This window comes from Trichoplusia ni, chromosome 9 (genome assembly GCF_003590095.1).
Source record: "Trichoplusia ni isolate ovarian cell line Hi5 chromosome 9, tn1, whole genome shotgun sequence".
NCBI lineage: Eukaryota > Metazoa > Arthropoda > Insecta > Lepidoptera > Noctuidae > Trichoplusia > Trichoplusia ni.
In genome coordinates, this window is record NC_039486.1 from 2,506,487 (window position 1) to 2,525,789 (window position 19,303).

The window sequence follows — 19,303 nt, forward strand, 5'->3', positions numbered from 1 at the left end:
AATCAATCATAGTTCCGTGGTCTTACGAACCTATCATTGTTATAAACTAAGTATGAAGAAATTGAACCCTCTAGTATCACAAAAATAGTTGTGTAGCGAATAATTTTCTAGGCGAAACGTTAAGTATATTGCTCGGAAGGAAAACGTTCCACAACGGCGTCTCCTTTTAACCTTTTGACCGCCATAATACAAATCACTTCCCGGGTTCTGTACGGGAAAAATAACGGGGTTCTTTGTAAATTTAATAATAAAACCTAATTTATCAATGCGAAAGAATGTACAATAAACAATGATTTATACTTAAGGGTGAATGTTGTTTACATATTGCGTAAAATATTAATTTATTATAACAAATAGTTTATATGAGTAGAAATATGTTTGTTTGTTACGCTTGTACGCACGGAAACAACTTGCGATTAATTATATTATTTAACCAATTAAAGGTATCAGTATCATTAATTAAATCTGAATTTCTTTTTATGCCTTTATTCTTACTTAAATGCAAATAATATGGTTATAACTACGTAGTGATCAATAAAACCGAGTAAGTCCGAGTCAGAGTCACGATTAGGTAAAAAACGCAAACGTGCAAAAAGCGATCAACCGCATATTTTTTTATTTGCAATCATCAGTGAAAATTTCTACTGTATGGCTACTGAAGTATAGACCCTTAGTAATAGGGTTCCATTCTGTAGGAAAGGAAACGTTAAAATAAATTAAATTCTTCAAAACTCTACATAGGGCGTAAGCTGCCTATATGTCACTTAATTAATAAACACTTACAGATACAACAAGCGTTACTCAACGTTTAAAATTTCCATCTTTTCGAATCTTCCCTCCCGAACCCTAACCTTAAAATCTTCTAAAAATATAGCATGCAACCAATAAACCACACCTTATCGCCACACGAACACAATTCACCTACGTTCTCCATTATTCTACAATGTCCTGCCATTACCTACTTAATTGAAACCCATCGCACCGGTTTAGGTTATACCATGATTTTAATATTAGATAACATTGATGCCAACGGTCTTCGCCTGATGGTTTTATGTGAGATCACTTGCTGATAGTTTCGGGGCCGGTTTTAGAACAGTTAATAGGTACAAGAAGGGCTCATGTTTCAAACGATAAGGTAGATTAATACTATTATGTTTGTATGTGATTGTTCTGTTTAAGAGATATGAGGCTGGTTGTAAAGTCAACAAGAAAGTTGATAATCAGTTTTAGACTTTAGAAAGATTTGCAACATGTTCATGAAAGGAAAGACGGTAAAACAGAAAGCTTAAAATCAACAATTTATCTAAAAAGCTGTCAATCTCTTTACGAAAACAAAACTTACGGTAACCTCAACCAAAAATTAGCATTCAAACAAATCTTTGTGAATGCGAGATGCAACTACAGTAAATGTATTGTCCTACTCGTTTCTACAATAGCCCACAATGCTGCTTGAAGAGCTAGTCCAGGCAATAGTTCTATTATCGTTGTTTCAGAGAAACCGCAACAGACGACGTGTAAGCCACGAGTGGTGAACGTCACGTCATTCCGTCACGTGACACGTCACGTCCCATAGAATGCGAGTCGCCGTGATGGTGTCACACAAAGAGATGATCCGCACCACTCTACGCTTTGTGTCATCAGTACGAGGATAACGGTAAAAGTAGGTCATTCGAATTAAGCTTTAAATAAGTTTTAAAAAGAGTGGTTGCTTAAGACAAGTAGCGAACAATATTAGCTATAAAAAAGCATGTTTTTTAGAAACTATATTAAAATAGTTTGAAAAAAGTCAAATGTAAGGTAATATTGTATCAGAATCTTAAACATTTAGTTTAAATCACAGCTAGAAAATAAATTGAATATTTAAAGCCACAAACCCTTTTAAAATTACTTTTCCACCCACTCAATTATTTCACACTATAGTTGTTTAATTTTACTCCTTTTCATATAGCAATATTGTACCTGTGAATACTGTGAAGACTTTCTTTTTTTTTTGTAATTGTTGTGCACGTCTATAGTTGATGTAAACACTAGTTTTAAGATTCGTGTAATGTTTATTTTTATGTTTGTGTTTATGTTGTTGAAGTGCCTAAATAAATAAATAATTTTGCATACCAACTAATCATCTCATGTTTTATTAATGACACGTGCAACGAAAGACAATTTCGTTCACAAATAAAAACAACATCTCCAAGTACCGTCTCGGAAAGTTTCAATTGAAATGTCACGATAACGAATAACAATAGTCTGTGCCGTCGGGCCTTCGTATTGAGAAAACAGTTGCCGGCGAGTCTCCCTGTCTACGTTACGTGGTCTGTTGCGAATTATATTCTTGGTTCTTTATTGATTAGTCGGTTTTTGAGGTTCAATTATCAAGATAAGATGTGGTTTTCTTTTGGAACAGTGTCTAAAAGGTGAGCAATAATGGTCAGACCTTAATTTTTTTTCTCTGTATCAATATAAATATAAACAAAAATTTTAGATAAATAAGTTGATTATTTTGGTTAAATTGTCATCATTAGCCCATTGTCATACACTGCTGGGACAAACATCTCCCAAGGTCCACCACATAAGCTCCATCTGATGGTTTTGCATTCTTCTTTATATTAGCATGGATAATATATATATACAAGTATAACAGTAATATTATAGTTTACAATTCGACACTTCCTTAATAAGGTATAAGGAGTATTTGTGTCATATCTATGTACGAATAGTGCTAGTCAATCTGCAACCACATCCGCAATAAGACGATGTGTATATTGTGGTTGTCGCTTAGCCTTGACCTCTAATTCTCTATCGGAAACTATCTAGGAGATTGAATATTAACAAATATTTGGACCTGTATTGATGTGTGTTACAAAGTAGAGATCTATAGTAAGGGAAGTAAGAGAGAGAGCAGAAAAAATGCCTGTATGTTGAATGTTTGAAAAATAGTTTTTTTTTCTTTGTTTAATTTACCCAGAAAGATGAAGGAATGGAAAGAGTTCAGTTTAAAGTAGACAGCAAAGGCTGCAAAAAAAGAAAAAAGGCAAAAGGTTCATAGCCTACCATAGCCTTGTTGAGAAAAAAACATATAGGGACTACCAATTATACCATACACATCAACTTACCATGACTAAAGTGTAGGTACTTATAGTACTAACAAAGTACCACGGGGAAAGACCCCTCTTTCCACCTACTTTATACACGGACGAACTAGACATGTCCACTTTGAATTGCCCCGGAACGCGCCAGATAATGATGGAGGGAATTTTCTTCACGAGTGTCCTTGAGTGGTACAGACGCACACAGTAGTGTTATCGTTTGTACTTCCAGAAGGTAACTATGGGATTGTGGAACAAAAAATTGTCAATAGAACTTGAAGAGTTGTGAGGGTAGAGAATTGATCTTGTATACATATATTATATGGGGTTGGTTTTTACGTGAAGTATCCATCTACATTCAATAACAATATTGTAACTTGAGCTCGTATTGCGTTCATCTACTGTTAGAGCAAAAAGTTATATCCTTTTTTGAATATTTAAGACAGAATTATCGCCCGCTTCGATTTTATGGAATAATCAAATCGTTCAATAGCAATCAAAAACTGCTATCAATAAGATAACAATTACCAGATCACAACCCTTCAACAAACGACCAATACACCATAAAACGTAAACAAAACATTATCTAACAGAGAATCAGCTATCACCTCCATCAAAACATTACAGCTTGAGCAAACAGCGTTAACACCTTAATAGTTATCAAGGGAAAATATTAAGAGACGGGGGCCAGCGTCGTGAAAGTTTATTGACCGTCTAGGCTGTAGTTACAGAGATCGCGGGCACCTAATCAAGGCCCAGGTAATTCTAGCGGCCGTTGAGAGTAGCTGATTGGTTATCGATCCGGCTGCATCCTTGGCTTGCCTCAAGATAGTTTCTGTTATTGATGGGAGGTTGTGATAAGTTTCGATCTGATGATAAGGTTGAATTATTATGAGTGGAAAAGTTATTAGATCTGTACGTCGAGATTTATTTAAAGTCAATTTTAATGTAGAAGGAGATTCAAAGTTTTGTGACTTTTCATTGAAGTCAATGTATGGTTTTCTTTCAGGTAATTTATTTTTTTATCTTGACATAATATACATACTTTTTCCCATTGCAGACCTGCTGGAAGTTAGAAGTTTGAATTTCTTTAAAATATGGAGTACCATTTTTAAAACATTCTTTAATGCTGTGTTTTTCGAACATTGTGTGTACCTATATACATTTTAAGTAATATTTAAAAAAAGAGAATTCAATTAAAATATATTAATAATACAAGTGTACAAAATATTTACGATATAACTTAATATGGTAAAAAACTATTTTTCATCAGTTGATCGTTTAACTTTATGATGGCGACCTATTAAATTACTCTACATTTATCAAACTCCACTCACTCTAATCCAAACTTTATTAATATTTAAAGATCAAATGGCTATTTATACGGGATACCACCGAAGCGGACACCCCGATGAATAGGCCAGCTAACAATGATCTTACGCATGAAGTTACCTACATTGGAGCGGAGTATTTGCGGTATTAATATCCGGCACAAGTTACGGACAGAAGCGATGAAACAGATTTCATCGCTTCAGTCGTATCGTTGGTAACTTGGTTTAACATTAATTGAAAAACTAACTTGTTTGCCCTATACATTGCTTCAAAAGCAGATTTATTTCTTTATAATTTGAAATAAAGCGTAGTCTATTTGTGGAAATGAGACTATTTTATCACTCAAATTACTCACTCAGGTTGTAAGAAGATAAATTTAAAGTCTTCTTCACTAACAGAGTTGCCTACCGATATAAAATCAGGAGTCTACTGGTTATATAAATAACTATTTGCATGCGTGGGACTGGTTTGTCTTTACTTTTATATATTTGTAACTCTCACCATCCTATAGACGTAGACGTGAAAAGCGAATCCTAGCGCCAATAACTTAAGCCCCTAGACCAACATAGCAACATGATAATAGGAGACAGGGCAGATGTGTGACACTGGGCGCTCCACGCACCGCTGGCTCGCTCATCAGCACGCTCACGATATGCGCCCTCATCCGTGAGCGGGCTTCTGCTTAGCCTTTAATATTGAGAGTAAATAGCCATCAAAGTGTTCAAATTGATTTTATAGCCTTAATGTAGAGTACGTAACAAGTGTAGAGCTAAAACTATACAAAATGTCTAAAGGAAACCAGTATATTTGTGTATCCATCTAAATGCTATTTTGGCTTTGCTGTGGAGCAACAGTTGTTTTTACTATTTTGTTGCTTGAAAAAATATTACAAACTTATTATAAATGACCACCAATAACTATATTATGCGGTGCATTAAAAAAGCATTATTTGAAAATTTCGCTAGAAATATCACTTAAAAATACTCGTTTCAACGTTAACGTTAAAAATCTTCACTCAGTATCTGTCTACTTTATGTTTAGAAAAGGCTACAACTACGTGCTACGGCGTAGCCCTAATGGCTCCCGTCAGCTACGCGGCTACGAGGCTACGTACTACACTAAAACTTTTATAACGTCTTGAGATGGTTTCAGTATTTTATAAGTCACACATTGTGAGATGAGAGGTCTATGTAACAATAAGGAAATTATGGCTATAAGTGTCATTAAGATGTCTGAAATTGTTATTAAATTATTCGTAAGCAAAAACGTGCATGTAAAAGTGAAATAATTAAATAAGGAAAATTTAACAATTTTAGAAACAGAAACGAAAGTTGCAGAAGTTTAAAGAATCCGTTTTAATATAACTTTAAATCTTATTTAAGCATAACAACAAAACAAGCAAACATTTCTAAATCGTAATATCATAAAACCTGAACAACTATCATATATAAATCCGTCAATAACTCACACAATTTCACAGCAATTCAATTGAATAAATAAACACGTAGCATTCAACGTCCGAGAATCGAACCGACGTCTTCAAAGGTCGAAGCACATAATACATTTGTTACACACGAATCATATTCCCGACAATATCATTTCGTGAGTCGACGTAGCATGAAATACGCCCTGAGTGACTCGGCACAAGACGCCGACACTAAAAACGATATGTTCGGTAAGTATATAATGCTATAATATAAATGTATTTACACGAATAAGAAAACTAATTGATTTAGGAATAAAAAAGTATTTTTTAGGACCAAGAGGAGAACATATTTGAAATCAGCTTTTCTTATTTGATCGATTCACGTTTTAATTTTTACTTAAAATTTTGAAATTAATATTTTTTTTATTTAATAACTGACATATTTTATTACTCAGCATTTTTTTTTTGTTGGTAACAAATTACCTATTTTATCGAGTCTTTTTTAAATTCAATTTCCGTATGTATGACTTATTGCTAAAATTCATTCTTCTGTTCAGATGGGAAATTCAATATTTTATACATACAAAAATTAATAACTACAAAATAGCTTCCGCATAGCTTTAAATCGCTCGCAATACACAACGGGCACAATCATCTCGTTCTTTCGGAAACGAAACTCGCTCGTTGTAATATTTCATCCCCCTTGCACCCCCTCAAATCATGAAACTTCTTTTACAGTGATTTGATGATATTGCACTTTGACGAACGCCCGGCTCGAGGGATACACGACAAAAAAAAAAGAAAAACAAGATGGATGACGCTGTGCCGATGAATGGAAGCAGATTGGAGGGTCCTTGAGACCTCCCAAACATATGTTGTAGGGTTTTTTGGTATTTTTTTTTCATAAAAGAGCTTTTATGATGATTAAAAGATTATTGTTGGTGGCGGATTTTGCTAAAAGTAAACATGTTGAAAATTTATATTCAGTTTTTTTCTTAAATAAGAAATCAATAATCAAAGTGTTGTTTGAGAATTTAACAATCCTATATCAAGATCTTTGTCCCTGATAACTCCAAAAGTGTAAAATCCTTCATACCAAAGTCTTAGAACAAAAAAAAATACTTTTAAAAGTGTCCCAAAAGGCCAAAAAATTATAAAATTTCATTTGAAACCCATATTTTACGCAGACATTTGACACAAAATACAAACAGTTCTAGTTGTACAAGATATTTAACGTCGAGTTTCGTGTATTTTGTGTGTACTCACCTGTCAGTTCCACCGGCCATCGCCTTGTAGTCTTGTATGTCCATGTCGCCCATGTACTGAGAAAAATCTGGAAATAAACGAAAATATATTTAGTAACATTGACTTTGAACAATTTAATGTAACGTCTTTCGTTTTTTGTCGTACCTTCCCCGACATTGTATTACGTTAGAAAAATAGGATATATTCTTAAGGTTAGTGAGATTGTTGAGAAAGTGCAAATAATAAAAATACGACAAATTTTCTTCTAATAACACTTCAAAAGAAAATAACCAACCAGACATATAAAAACATAAAATAAAAATCATCCTCAAACATCTTCGATCATCAATTCAAAGACAAAAACAGAAACATAACACCTATCAACATATAAATCAAAGCGGAATCTGAGAGACGGAATCCGAATTATTAATAATACAAACGATTTTCAACATCAATTGGTGGCCCTCGGCGAAAATTCGTCCCGATTCCGTATTCGGACCACGTGAGCCTCCCTTTGGCGCGGAGGTTAGCGGGGCGAGCGGGGTGAAGCGGGAGGAAGCGACAAATCACGCGCACACTGTGGGCAAGTGACTAAATGAATATTGACATCCCACTAGCTAACGGGTTGAATTGATAATCGAATGGTGATAGAGCATTTTGGTTAGTTGATTTATTTATTTAATTACGTGTTTTAATGTTCACTTAATTCGAACTGTGTTTTGCATAATTAAGAGTAAAGAATAAATTAACTATATAATCAATTATAAATGTTTTAAATATTTTTTATTGGGTTTGTATCCCAATCAAACAATCATAAACTAAATTTGTTAAAAAAGTTTTGAACTCATAATCCATTCTACTTTATATTTTGTACGCTTAAATAAAATGCTATTCACAATTTTATGATTCATATCGACGAAAAAAATATCTTTCCCCACCCCACCTGTCCAATTTAAAATCCGCTTCGCGACGAAACAATGGCAAGCGTTCGCCACTCGGCTAAAATTGAAACAGATAGCATCATCCGTCTTATATATTTTTCATAATTTCCAAGTAAATAATTTTGTTCATTCTTTAGAGATAATGGTGGGGGTATTTGGGTCCCCCCTTAATGAATGGCACAGATTTTGCATAATTAAAAAGGGGTGCTCCAGATGATTGCTTATTTCCATGACTAATGGTCCAGTTGACAGCCGCCGTTTTTGACTCTGTATCGTAATATCGCGACGTCTTTAAGAATTTTGCGAAAGGCGTGAAATATATTTTGATGAATGTCCAATGAAATGGAAAGAAGGGTCTGTGGTTGCTTGAGATTATTTTTCTTTTGAAATACAATACAATGATACATTTAAAGGTTTTGTATTTGCATATTTGTTTAGCAACGGTTACGAAAAAAAATATTTAATCTTTTTTAACATAACATAAACTAGTATAACCTTATCGACGATGCGTTTAAAACAGTTTATTTTTTAACAACCATAAAAAAAATATTTAATTGACAGGCGATGTTGCAATCGGTTACTACAGGTTATTCTATACTTAGCATAAAGCTAAAAGCTTTTGTTGACGTCATTTTAGATAGAGCTAGCTGTCAAGAGCAAACAAGTGAGTGCGTCAAACTATGGAAATGTATAACATTTAAAGAGATAAAAATAAAATAGTCATCCATTCACCCGTTTATTACTAAGCTAAATATAATAATTTTCTACTAAAATATTATAAGAGTGATTATAATTATTGGTAGTGGTTAACAACTTTCATGGCATAGTACATGAGTTCGCCACATAAGCTGACGATATGGGTGCTCAAGGCTTCAGGAGAGCAATCTACCTATGCTCCTTAGGGTGTCACTGTTTCGGATTTGGAAGCGAAACATAGTGAGACTACAAGGCATTAAATACCTTCGCTCACTGAAGTGAGTTGCTAACAGCGATATTGAGCTCAAAACTAGTCGCTCTTCTCCAACGTTGATTGTTGTCTAAAGATGGGGGATTGTGTAAGAAGATGTTCAAAGATGTTCATATTAAATTCGCAGAATATTATTGCTCAATAAAAATACATAAACCTCTACAGCAACTGTAACAATTTCGTCTCCTAATTTCTCGACAATCACAAATTTTCGGTGACATTTACTTCTAATTCCTTCCCAAAGGATTTGTTCAAGTCAAGGAATATTTTTGGCGTTTCTCTCATTTGAGTCAATGCCATTGGGACTGCCTATTGAAACTTCTCTAAGAATTTTTATTTATGTCATCTTCTCTGAGGTTTGACGATTTTCTCGTCATTGTAAAATAGTCGTAGCATAATTTTACATTTATTTTAACCTGCATGTCGCAACATGTACCAGTTAACCTAGAAAGTCAAGGGACGTGAAAAAAAGCGATAAATTTCAAGAACGGTTTTTCGAAACTACATATTTCATCATACCACAACTATGTAAAACATTAATAATACTAACACGCCATTAAATTAAGTGTACTATAAAACAAGAAACCTTTAGAACGATAAAAAAATAAACAAAAAACTCTACATTTTCACCTAATAACAACAAACAGTCCATTAGTTGATGGTTCCATCTATTCAAGCTATATTAAACACTTTCGATGAATAATGATGTTCGGAAAATTTATTTTCTCTTCTCCATTTTGACACGAAGTTATTACTTAGGCGTTCAAGAGAACATAAATTGTTTAATAAATCTCTCGAACTATTTGGCTCGGCACATTGTTCGTCAGTTTCGCAAATCTGTTGAGCCTGCAATAACCGTTCAAGGGCTTACAATAAATTGTTTGTAATAAAAACTAAAAGAGTTTTTGATGATAGATGAAAAATAATATTTGGAACTATAGTTTTGCAAAACAAACATTGATTTACAAAACATATTAAATTCATAAGACGTTTATTTAAGTCACATTTGAAGATCTGCTCCAGTTTGTTTTTTTTTATTTAAAACAGACAGTTATCTAATTTGTTTTAAGTGACAAATGCATGGCCTACATATTCATTATTGATAATAATATATGTTAAATATTCTTAAACCGTATGACAACCTGAGTGACAATTAATCACAACACTAATAACGACCCAAAAATGTACTGTCAACATTTATTGAATCGATAAATTTGATCATCGTGTTAAATATTAGAAGAGACGGCTCATCAATCATTTTTAACACGATTTCAAAGGAACAAATTGTATTTTATATACTGGTAAAAATAAAACATGTAGTGTTGGAATTCTCAATCACATGTTTATGATTGGGTTAGTCATTCAAATTTACTCTTTTCAGACCGTCAGAAAATTACGCGAGCCGCGGATCGGTGGCGCCGAAACTTTCCAAATTCCCCTACGTTTCTTAGAAAATTGTTTTTTTTTTTTACACCGCGCCCAACCTTTTTTGTCGCGTAAAATGTGCCCCTTTATAAATTGCAAAGCAACGGCAAAAATAACTTCTGTAACGACGTTGGCGTCAACTCGAAAATTGACAATTGACAATTTAGGGGATAATTTTAGAAGAAAATATTTTTTCACGCTCCAGTGTACATTTTGGTAAACAATTAGGAAGATGCTGGCGTAAATAAGGATGTCGATGTGAAGTTTGAAGAGGAGGGCTCTTGACGATTAAATTACCCAAGAGACATTAATTACTATTTATTTCTAGACCGTATCAATTTTACATATATCGGATGTGTGGTATGAGGGTTTACCACATCTTAAAGTAATAATATCATGGTTTTGGGAGTGGAACAGTGCAATACCAGGCGTAAAGCAGCATCTCTTTTCAACACCCGCAATAATATTAGCGGTACCCCACTGATCATGTAATCCATAGTATTTTTAATGTGACATAGGTACTATCGATTTGTAAACATGCAGTGTTGCAGTGCAAGTTTACAAATCTAGTCCCTGATCAAGTAAAGATATTTGACTAAACTCATCTCATAGTAATTAATAGTACAACTAGTGCTGTCCTAAACATTCTCATATTAAAAAAAAACTAAATTTAAAAACATTTCCCTTTATCACTTAAAGTCTGCTCAAAGCCTACGGCACGTTCATGACGTACGAAATGGGTTTCCCCCTGCAACGTATTATGGTGACATTAGGACATATGAAGATTATTATTTTGTTTCGGAAGGGATACGATAGGTGAGATGAACGGAAAATGATTTTTATTAGGGTGCCGCGACAGATCCATATTACGTAATCGAGATGAAGAATGGGGCTGTATTAGTGATGGGGTAATGGGAAAAATATTGAATTAAATGCTTTATATTGGTTTGTTTCGTATAAGGTAGTAGGTATTTATTGGTACAAAACATAGTTTATTACAATAAAGTAACATGTATAATTCAGGAATAGATTACGATTTGGCAAGAATCTTTAACTTGTATTTGTGCACTGCTTTCTTCATTTTCGTGACGAATTTGATCATATTCTATCGTGGAGAGTTTCAAACATGTTTAATTTGTAGATCACCAAATGATTACCCCACGTGGGAATCAAACCCACAACTCAAAACAGGCTCTTTCAGTCTGACATGGTGACCAATTTCAGCCACCTGTGCACTAATATAATAGGTCTAAAAAAAACAACTCCAATCTATTACTCCAAACTCAAAATTCACTCCAAACTCACATCTCAAAATACCATACCAAAAACCACTCGCCCACAGCAAATATTTTGCGTAAACCTTCTCACCTTTAACGTTTATTCTTAAAAATATTTCATCCGACATTGTGACTGTACCCTACCGTACTTTCAGCCTCCCTTCCCGGCAATATTTCTTGATCCCTTGTCCAAGGCACAAAAGTGGGAGCGCTGTTAATCTTTTTATGTCGACTGCATTATTTTAGGTTGGTTTTCTATGTTATTTAAGGTGCTTACGTTGAATTTTGTAGGATTTTATCTTGGAGGATAAAAGGTTGAGGCTTATCTGTATGGTCAGATTTGAGTTTATTAGATGTACGTTTTTTCGAGGATCGTTTGAAGGTATTAGTTGGGTTCCACAAATATGTATGTATATGTTTCTAGATTTGTTATCTATATGTAACTCGTTTTGATGGAGGGTAAACACTAATAGCTACCGTACATAATTATGTTGTATATAGCATATTATAATTGTACAAATAAAGATGACGATTTATTTGCTGTGTGTTACAACAGTATTACGACACAAAAGTCAGACTGTTTTAAAATGGTCGAAGCTCATCAAATTGTTTGTTTCCCGTCATTGCCATAAATCATAGCTATGTGTTGTTAGAACCTGGTTCAAAACGAACGGTTTCGATATTAAAATATTTACGGACCAAACATGCAGCTATAGAATTCAACTTTTAATTTGAAAGCCGCAATATACGCCCATCGATTTTTTTAAGCTTGAATAAAAATATACCTGGCGTATTTCGCGTAACTAAAAAAACCGGTATTTTTCAGGCAACTTCGGCTATTGGTAAATATGACTACTCGGTTCGTCCGTTTGACAAACACCAATTTTTCGACAGCCGTATTGCAATACTCTTTGTGTACCAAGCATATTTTGGCTTGACAAATGACCTGCGGCATTTTATTAATGACAAACAGAATAAAATATTGTTTTATTACAATATCGAGTTTAAAAAATATGTATTAATGCTTTTGCCGTTATCAAGAGAGACAATAATGCTGAAAATTATAAAAAAACATGGTCTGCCGCTTCGGCCCAAATTAGAAACTGACCTACTAAAATAGGTAGTTTTGATTTAGACTAAAAGCGGAAAGCTGTATACTGGTTATTGTGGTATAACTTAGGAAATCTGAAGTAATGAATATTTTTAGACTGGTATAGTACCAATTCAGTATTCAGTATACATGCATGGTTGCCGCCGCCAACTTTTTTACGTCACTTGGGTACGGAAAACAAATTATCATTTTTACTTAATACCATTTCTATATTTGATAAACAACAGGAAACACAAGAAACAATAAGAAAAGATCACAAACGACGAAAAGACAACAATAAGAAGAGTCCTACATATCGAGCGATTAATAACTCATGATCAATCATTATACCGACCCGTGTTGGTGACAGTGATTTTGTCCGATTACGACAAAGACTGGGATTAATAACGCCGGCCAGAAGATGAAAAGACACTGCTGATTGATATTATTTAAGATTATAGTGACACGAGCATTGTATTCTGGAAATGAACTGTCACACTAAAGAATATATTCAAAAGTACGATTCATTTTTGTGATATGTTTAAAAGGTATGTAGGAATTTCTAGTAATAGACGAAAATATATATATTGTGTATCGCATTTATGAGCGCACAAAAAAAAACCGGTGAAGTTAATTTCGGACTCGCTGCAATGAGGGTTTCGAACAATAACGCTATAGAAAATTTGCTTTTAAATGAAAATGGTCACTCATCAAAAATTTTGTCTGTACCGTCCGTTTCTAAACCTCGTTTTTTTTATAGGGTCAACAGACATGATACTTCTGGGAAAATATTCACTGTCTATCTATAATGATTCTTGAGATAGTCTGATTATACATTTTTACCTTACATTAGATACTGAACCCAAAGAAACAACAATCTAAAAATTCAACGTGAATTGGTATAAATTCTGTCCGTGACAGTTTCTAACAAACCAAACTCACTTCACAACACGCTTTTCTAATCTTGAGAGGAAAGTGCAAGTTTTGCCCATTTGTATTCAATACACACCCCCTATTACGTGTCCCCAAATTTTAAATTCTACTCCACCATAATCACGGAGCCCTCGGCAATTTTCCACGACCTATCGAATTACATTAACTTTTTCGAAAAATTTGGGGACGCGTGTGGTTCTCGTAATGATAATTAGATTTGTTCTAATATTTACCCGACTGCAGTAAAATAAGGAATAGTAATTAAGACTCTATGATGTGGCTTCATATAACTTAAGTTATTGATTTCTTCAAGTTTACAAATTCAAAAGTTGTAATACATGCATGTTATTAAATCACGCTAAAACTGCTAAACAAAACTATTTACATAAACTTTACACACGCACACAAAATGCTGCACTCCTCAAAATAGTCCATAAGTCACTCGATATCTTGTCGAAATTTTTCGAAACGAGAATGCGAACTTTCAAATACAGTACACCTATTTAGTAACAAATAACTTACCTACACACAAACACATACACACCTATCGTCACCGTCACACAATTAGCACTCAAACAGAGCGAAGTGCGAGAAAAAAAATCAACGCAAAAGTGAATTTCCAACAGTTAGATTAACATAAAGACGAGCGCGAACTGTAATCATTGCTCTGGCGCAGCGTGACTCGAATCCGAAATTCGAAGACTTTACACTGCCTTATGCCTTATGTACGGGAGGCGGTTGTAATTTATTCTAATACGATTGACGTTCCAAAACGTGTTTAGGCTGTGCTTGAGATTGATGAATGTTGTGTCTGCTCATTTGTTTTTTAAGGTTCTGTACCCAAAGGATAAAAACAGAACCTTATCACTGAACTTCTTTCCTGTCAATCCGCCTATCACCACGCTGTATGTATCATATAAAATGAGATATCTATACAGTTCAATTTTTTTTGAAACATTGACGATGATTTGCCATTTAGCTTTCTCATTTCTTTAGTAATTTTCTTACCATAATTATCTTTTTCAACAATACAAAGTAGGGATAGCCGCGTATCTCTTCTTCAGTAATTTAAGTTTCATTTTTATTATTACCAGATCTCTTTATAACGTAAAATATAAAAAGTAGCATTTTAATCTAGCAGCCGCGCATTTTGAATATTTTAGTACTTATAGCATGTTCAGACAGCAAAGTGAATATTTTATGTTCTCTGTTTTATTTACAAATGAATGTAACTGGAAATTTAAATTAAAAAAAATAATGTATTAGCCTGTTATGTATAAAAACTTTTTAGGCCCTCTAGGAGTATGAAAAACAATACTTATTACAAATAATGACAATATTGTACTCGTACCATACAAGTATAATTATCTCAAGACAATAAAATTACATTTTTTTTATGAGAAATCTAGACGTGTCTCAAAAACTTGTCAAGAGCGAGTCGGATCCGCGAAGAGGATTCCGCACTAATAGGCAAACAAAACTATCTCTATCAATCTTATGACCATATCATAAATTATAAGTAGCAAAAAAATCACTTAACTCCTATGTTTATATCATTACGAATTTAGAAAAAATAACTCTCTAGCTATCCACCGTTCATGAGACACAGTCTAGTCACATACGGAAAGAAGAGCTTCAGTAGTATATTTCCGTTTTTACCTTTCATGTACGAATCCCTGAAAAAGAAGCCTATTTCCCTACCTTCATTTACTAAAAGAAACAAAAAACGTTGACAAATTCGATCTCAACGTTACACAATCAAATGTTACTGTCCTTTCCATTGCCAGACCAAGAAGAAGTGAAGACAGACCTCTTAAACAAAATATACAAAGCACCTTGGGTTATTTAGGTAACTTCACGACGACCGCACTTTTAAAAGGTAGTATTTTTCAACTTTCGTCTCGGCAACACTGGGGTGTTTTATATAGGGAACGTAAAAACTTGGTTTCAACGAAATGAATTTCTTACGACTCGTGTTAAATAATATATAAAACTTTGAAACGTTTTGATAGTTCTGTTTTCTCAGCACGAAATTGTTGGCTGTAAAAAAATGTAATAACTTTACGTATATAACAACTTAAGTGATTGGTAGGTATGTACTTTTATGTAACGTGAAAAATATTTGATATTTATAACGAATTCATAATCATTAAATTTTCAACATTTAATATTTAAAATCTCTATCTGTTACTAGTGAAAACAACGCGCCCTACAAGAGAGACGTCCCTTTTTAATACTGAAAACATCAATCTTAATTCAATTAAATCTTTATTCGTATTAATTAAAAAAACATTCTAGCAATATAACCAAACGCCAAAGCTATGAATTCAATCACCCATACCATACCTACACCTCACTCACGAGGCCAGATGTTCCAATTACAAAACAAAGCATACCTATAAACGGGACCTACATAATAATTAAAATCATTCAAACTCAATAGGTTCGTTAAATTCACAATATTTCACGTGGATCGAAGGCTTCGTTCGTAATTAGTATCGGAGGGGTTGCAGTAAGCCCTAATAAATATCATCTAATTGGATATGTCGCTGGTTAAGCCTCACAATCCTGGTGACGTGGTCTGACATACTGACTGACAGGTATTATCGTCACGGTGGAGATAAGGATCTGTGGTGTGCTTGTGATTAATAATATGCTACGCCTCTACGAAGATGAACGGAGGAATGCTACGATTGATCGTAGGCCCGCTGCCGTAGCAAAAAGATGCCGCTACGAGGTGTGTTGTTTGAAGCCTTGCTTTTGAAAGGTCAACATTTAAGTTTTTGATCAAACGTTTTCGGTACTGGCAATAGTCTTTAACATTATTATGTACGTCCCAAATTTCAATGAAGTTTTAAATCGTAACTAAAGATAATTACAAAAGGGACACGATTCCATAATATTAGGTCTTTCCAAATATTGGGTCTTTTAAAGTTCATCTTTTAAGATATGAAATGATCATTAACCATTAAGTATATAAGGGGAGTGAAACAAGTTAACGGAAACGTATAACCAATGATTAAATATATCTTGATGAATACTGTTTCGATGTTTTAAAATGGAAACCCTTTTATTTACTCAAAATTTCTGAGAAAAATCCTTGAATATTACAGACCAATGCATTTTTACGTACTTACCGTACGTAAGAAATATACCTTTATTTTTTCTCGTAAAGTAAGTAAAGCATGTAGAGTTCGAAGAAAACCATTAGTTACAGTTCTGTTATTTCATTTGCAGGAAGTGAAAATAACGCTCTAACGATTCCCTTTTAAACAGAACCATTAGACTTATCGTTGTTAATAAATTTTAAAAGTGTAACTTCGAACTAGCGTTATAAACGACAAGCAGATAAGATACTAAATAATAATTAATTAAGATTTTTTTTAAACGAATTCCGCACTTACGAATTCAATCCTTGTGTTGCGGGGAATGGTAAAAACATTTAAGTCATATGCTTGTCAGACAGGACAGCCACATGGGACCAACAGGCACCAAGTTTTTTCTGTAGACTGTTTTAGAGTCACTTGAGAAAGAACAACTTTAAGTGTCATGTCTTTAAAACATTAATACTTCTGTGGCAAAGTAAATTTACCCTACCTTACCGCCGCCTTGCCACGTACAGAACGCGAGAACTTTTATGCAATTCAGAAACGTTTTATTTCAGTTGAAATAAATGCAATCGCGTCACACACGGCCATACCCTTCATTACACAATTAAAGGGCAAATGAAAACCCGACCTTCACAATCAATTCATTTTTATTCATCAAAAGGGAAATGTAAATGGTCCGCTCCATTTTTTTTTTAACTCATAATACCAAATCTACTCTGCCCTTATCATTCGCTACACAATAGTTTTATAGAAACTCAGTCATAGATATTAGGGGGTAGATACCCCTAAAAAAGGTTGACCAATCCTTTGTCGTAGAATTCCAATATCGGATGAATGTATAGAATTCATTTCTATAGGGGATGGCCTATTCATGTTCCGTATTGTGGGTAGGGATAGTAGAGAAATGTTGCCGAATCAAATCGACGTAAGAAATGATGAAACTTAATATTAGAGTACAAAGATGTTTGAGTGTACTGAATTAGGAGAACAATTTGAGTTAATGTTTATTATATTAAACAGAAGGTTAGTTTAGTAAATCTATTATTTTTGTATTCCTGATTACCACGTCAATGGAGTATTCGACATAAAATATATATTTAGTTAGATAGATAATGTATAAAATTATTATATAAGTCCATCAGGAAGATTATTAAAACGATGGGAAACGTATTTTATTTTAATAAACAAATAAAAAATCCGAAGACGAATACATTGGAAATGGTAAAACGGAAAATTATGTAACTTGTAGGAAAAAAGTTTATTGATGTCTCAATTCATCATTGGCCTAGCCTTTTCCCAACTATGTTGGGGTCGGCTACCAGTCCAACCGGTTTCAGCTAACTACCAGTGTTTTACAAAGAGCGACTGCCTATCTGACCTCCTGAACCCAGTTACCTGGGCAACACAATACTCCTTGGTTAGACTTGCTGACAGACTTTTCAAGCTTCTGACTACCTTGTAACGACTGTCAAAGATGTAGGAATAACAGCCGAGACCCACAATTTAACGTGCCTTCCGAAACACGGAGGAACTCGTTATGACAAAGATGGTCACCCATCTACGGACCAACCGCGTCAAGCATAGCTTAACCTGTGATCGATTCACTTATGCGGTTATAGCTTAGCCACGAGCTCCTCATGCTCATCTACTGATGTCTCAATTATAATCTTTAATTCTTATAATCACATCACATTTTTTTGTTCTGTTTTACGTTTCGTTTATTTGCAAACGTTACCAATATTGAAAGAATTTGACCCAAAGTATTGTGAAGCCCAGCAAAGGATGATTATTAATTTGTCCAATGTAATAGATTACTCGGTATTAATTGACAAAACGCTTTTCGGATTCACTTAAATTAATTTAATTTTATAAATGTATCTGATGTATCTGTATGATCTGACCAAGGAGATTCAGGACAATAGGAGGGATTGTCTGGTAACCTTTAAAACACGCATACACAACAAACGTGAATAAAAATAAATACGAAATACAAATATCGACCTTATTATATTAGAAATAAAGATAATTTTCACGTTAGACTTAAATAATTTTTTACTTAGTGTAACTTTCCAGTTGTGCTTAAAATGTTTGAGATAAACATCTTTTTTTAAATAAAATTAAAGACTATCTTTTAACAAAGAGCCTTAAAAGGAAACAGCAAAAGATAAAACATACAAATCAATCTTCCCGACCCCTTTTCAATACACCCAATCTTATCGCCATCTTGACTTAACGATACAAACGAGTTTAACATCAAAATGTCCGCCCTAATCAAGTTTAAAGCAGTTCAAACCGGTCCATACCGGTTAATATCGGTTCGTACACCCTATCTATTAGGTTTTGCGATCTACCCTTCAAAAATCCTTGGTAACGGACGTTTAAAATTTCCAAAGGCGTATTGATTTCTTGCAACCCTCAGATGGTACGTGAGGGTAGGTCTAAGGGTGCGCTGTCAATAGTCAATATGCTGTTGG

General features: G+C 33.9%; 1 protein-coding gene across 1 annotated transcript in view; it reads right to left on the bottom strand.

Moving 5' to 3' along the window:
• Positions 1 to 19,303, bottom strand: part of LOC113497152 (CUGBP Elav-like family member 1) — a 340,295-nt gene that overhangs the window by 306,564 nt on the left and 14,428 nt on the right. Inside the window, exon 3 of the mRNA XM_026876556.1 lies at positions 7,108 to 7,174. Coding sequence (XP_026732357.1) covers positions 7,108 to 7,160 — 53 coding nt within the window. The 5' untranslated portion in view covers positions 7,161 to 7,174. The remainder of the gene's footprint in view (positions 1 to 7,107; positions 7,175 to 19,303) is intronic.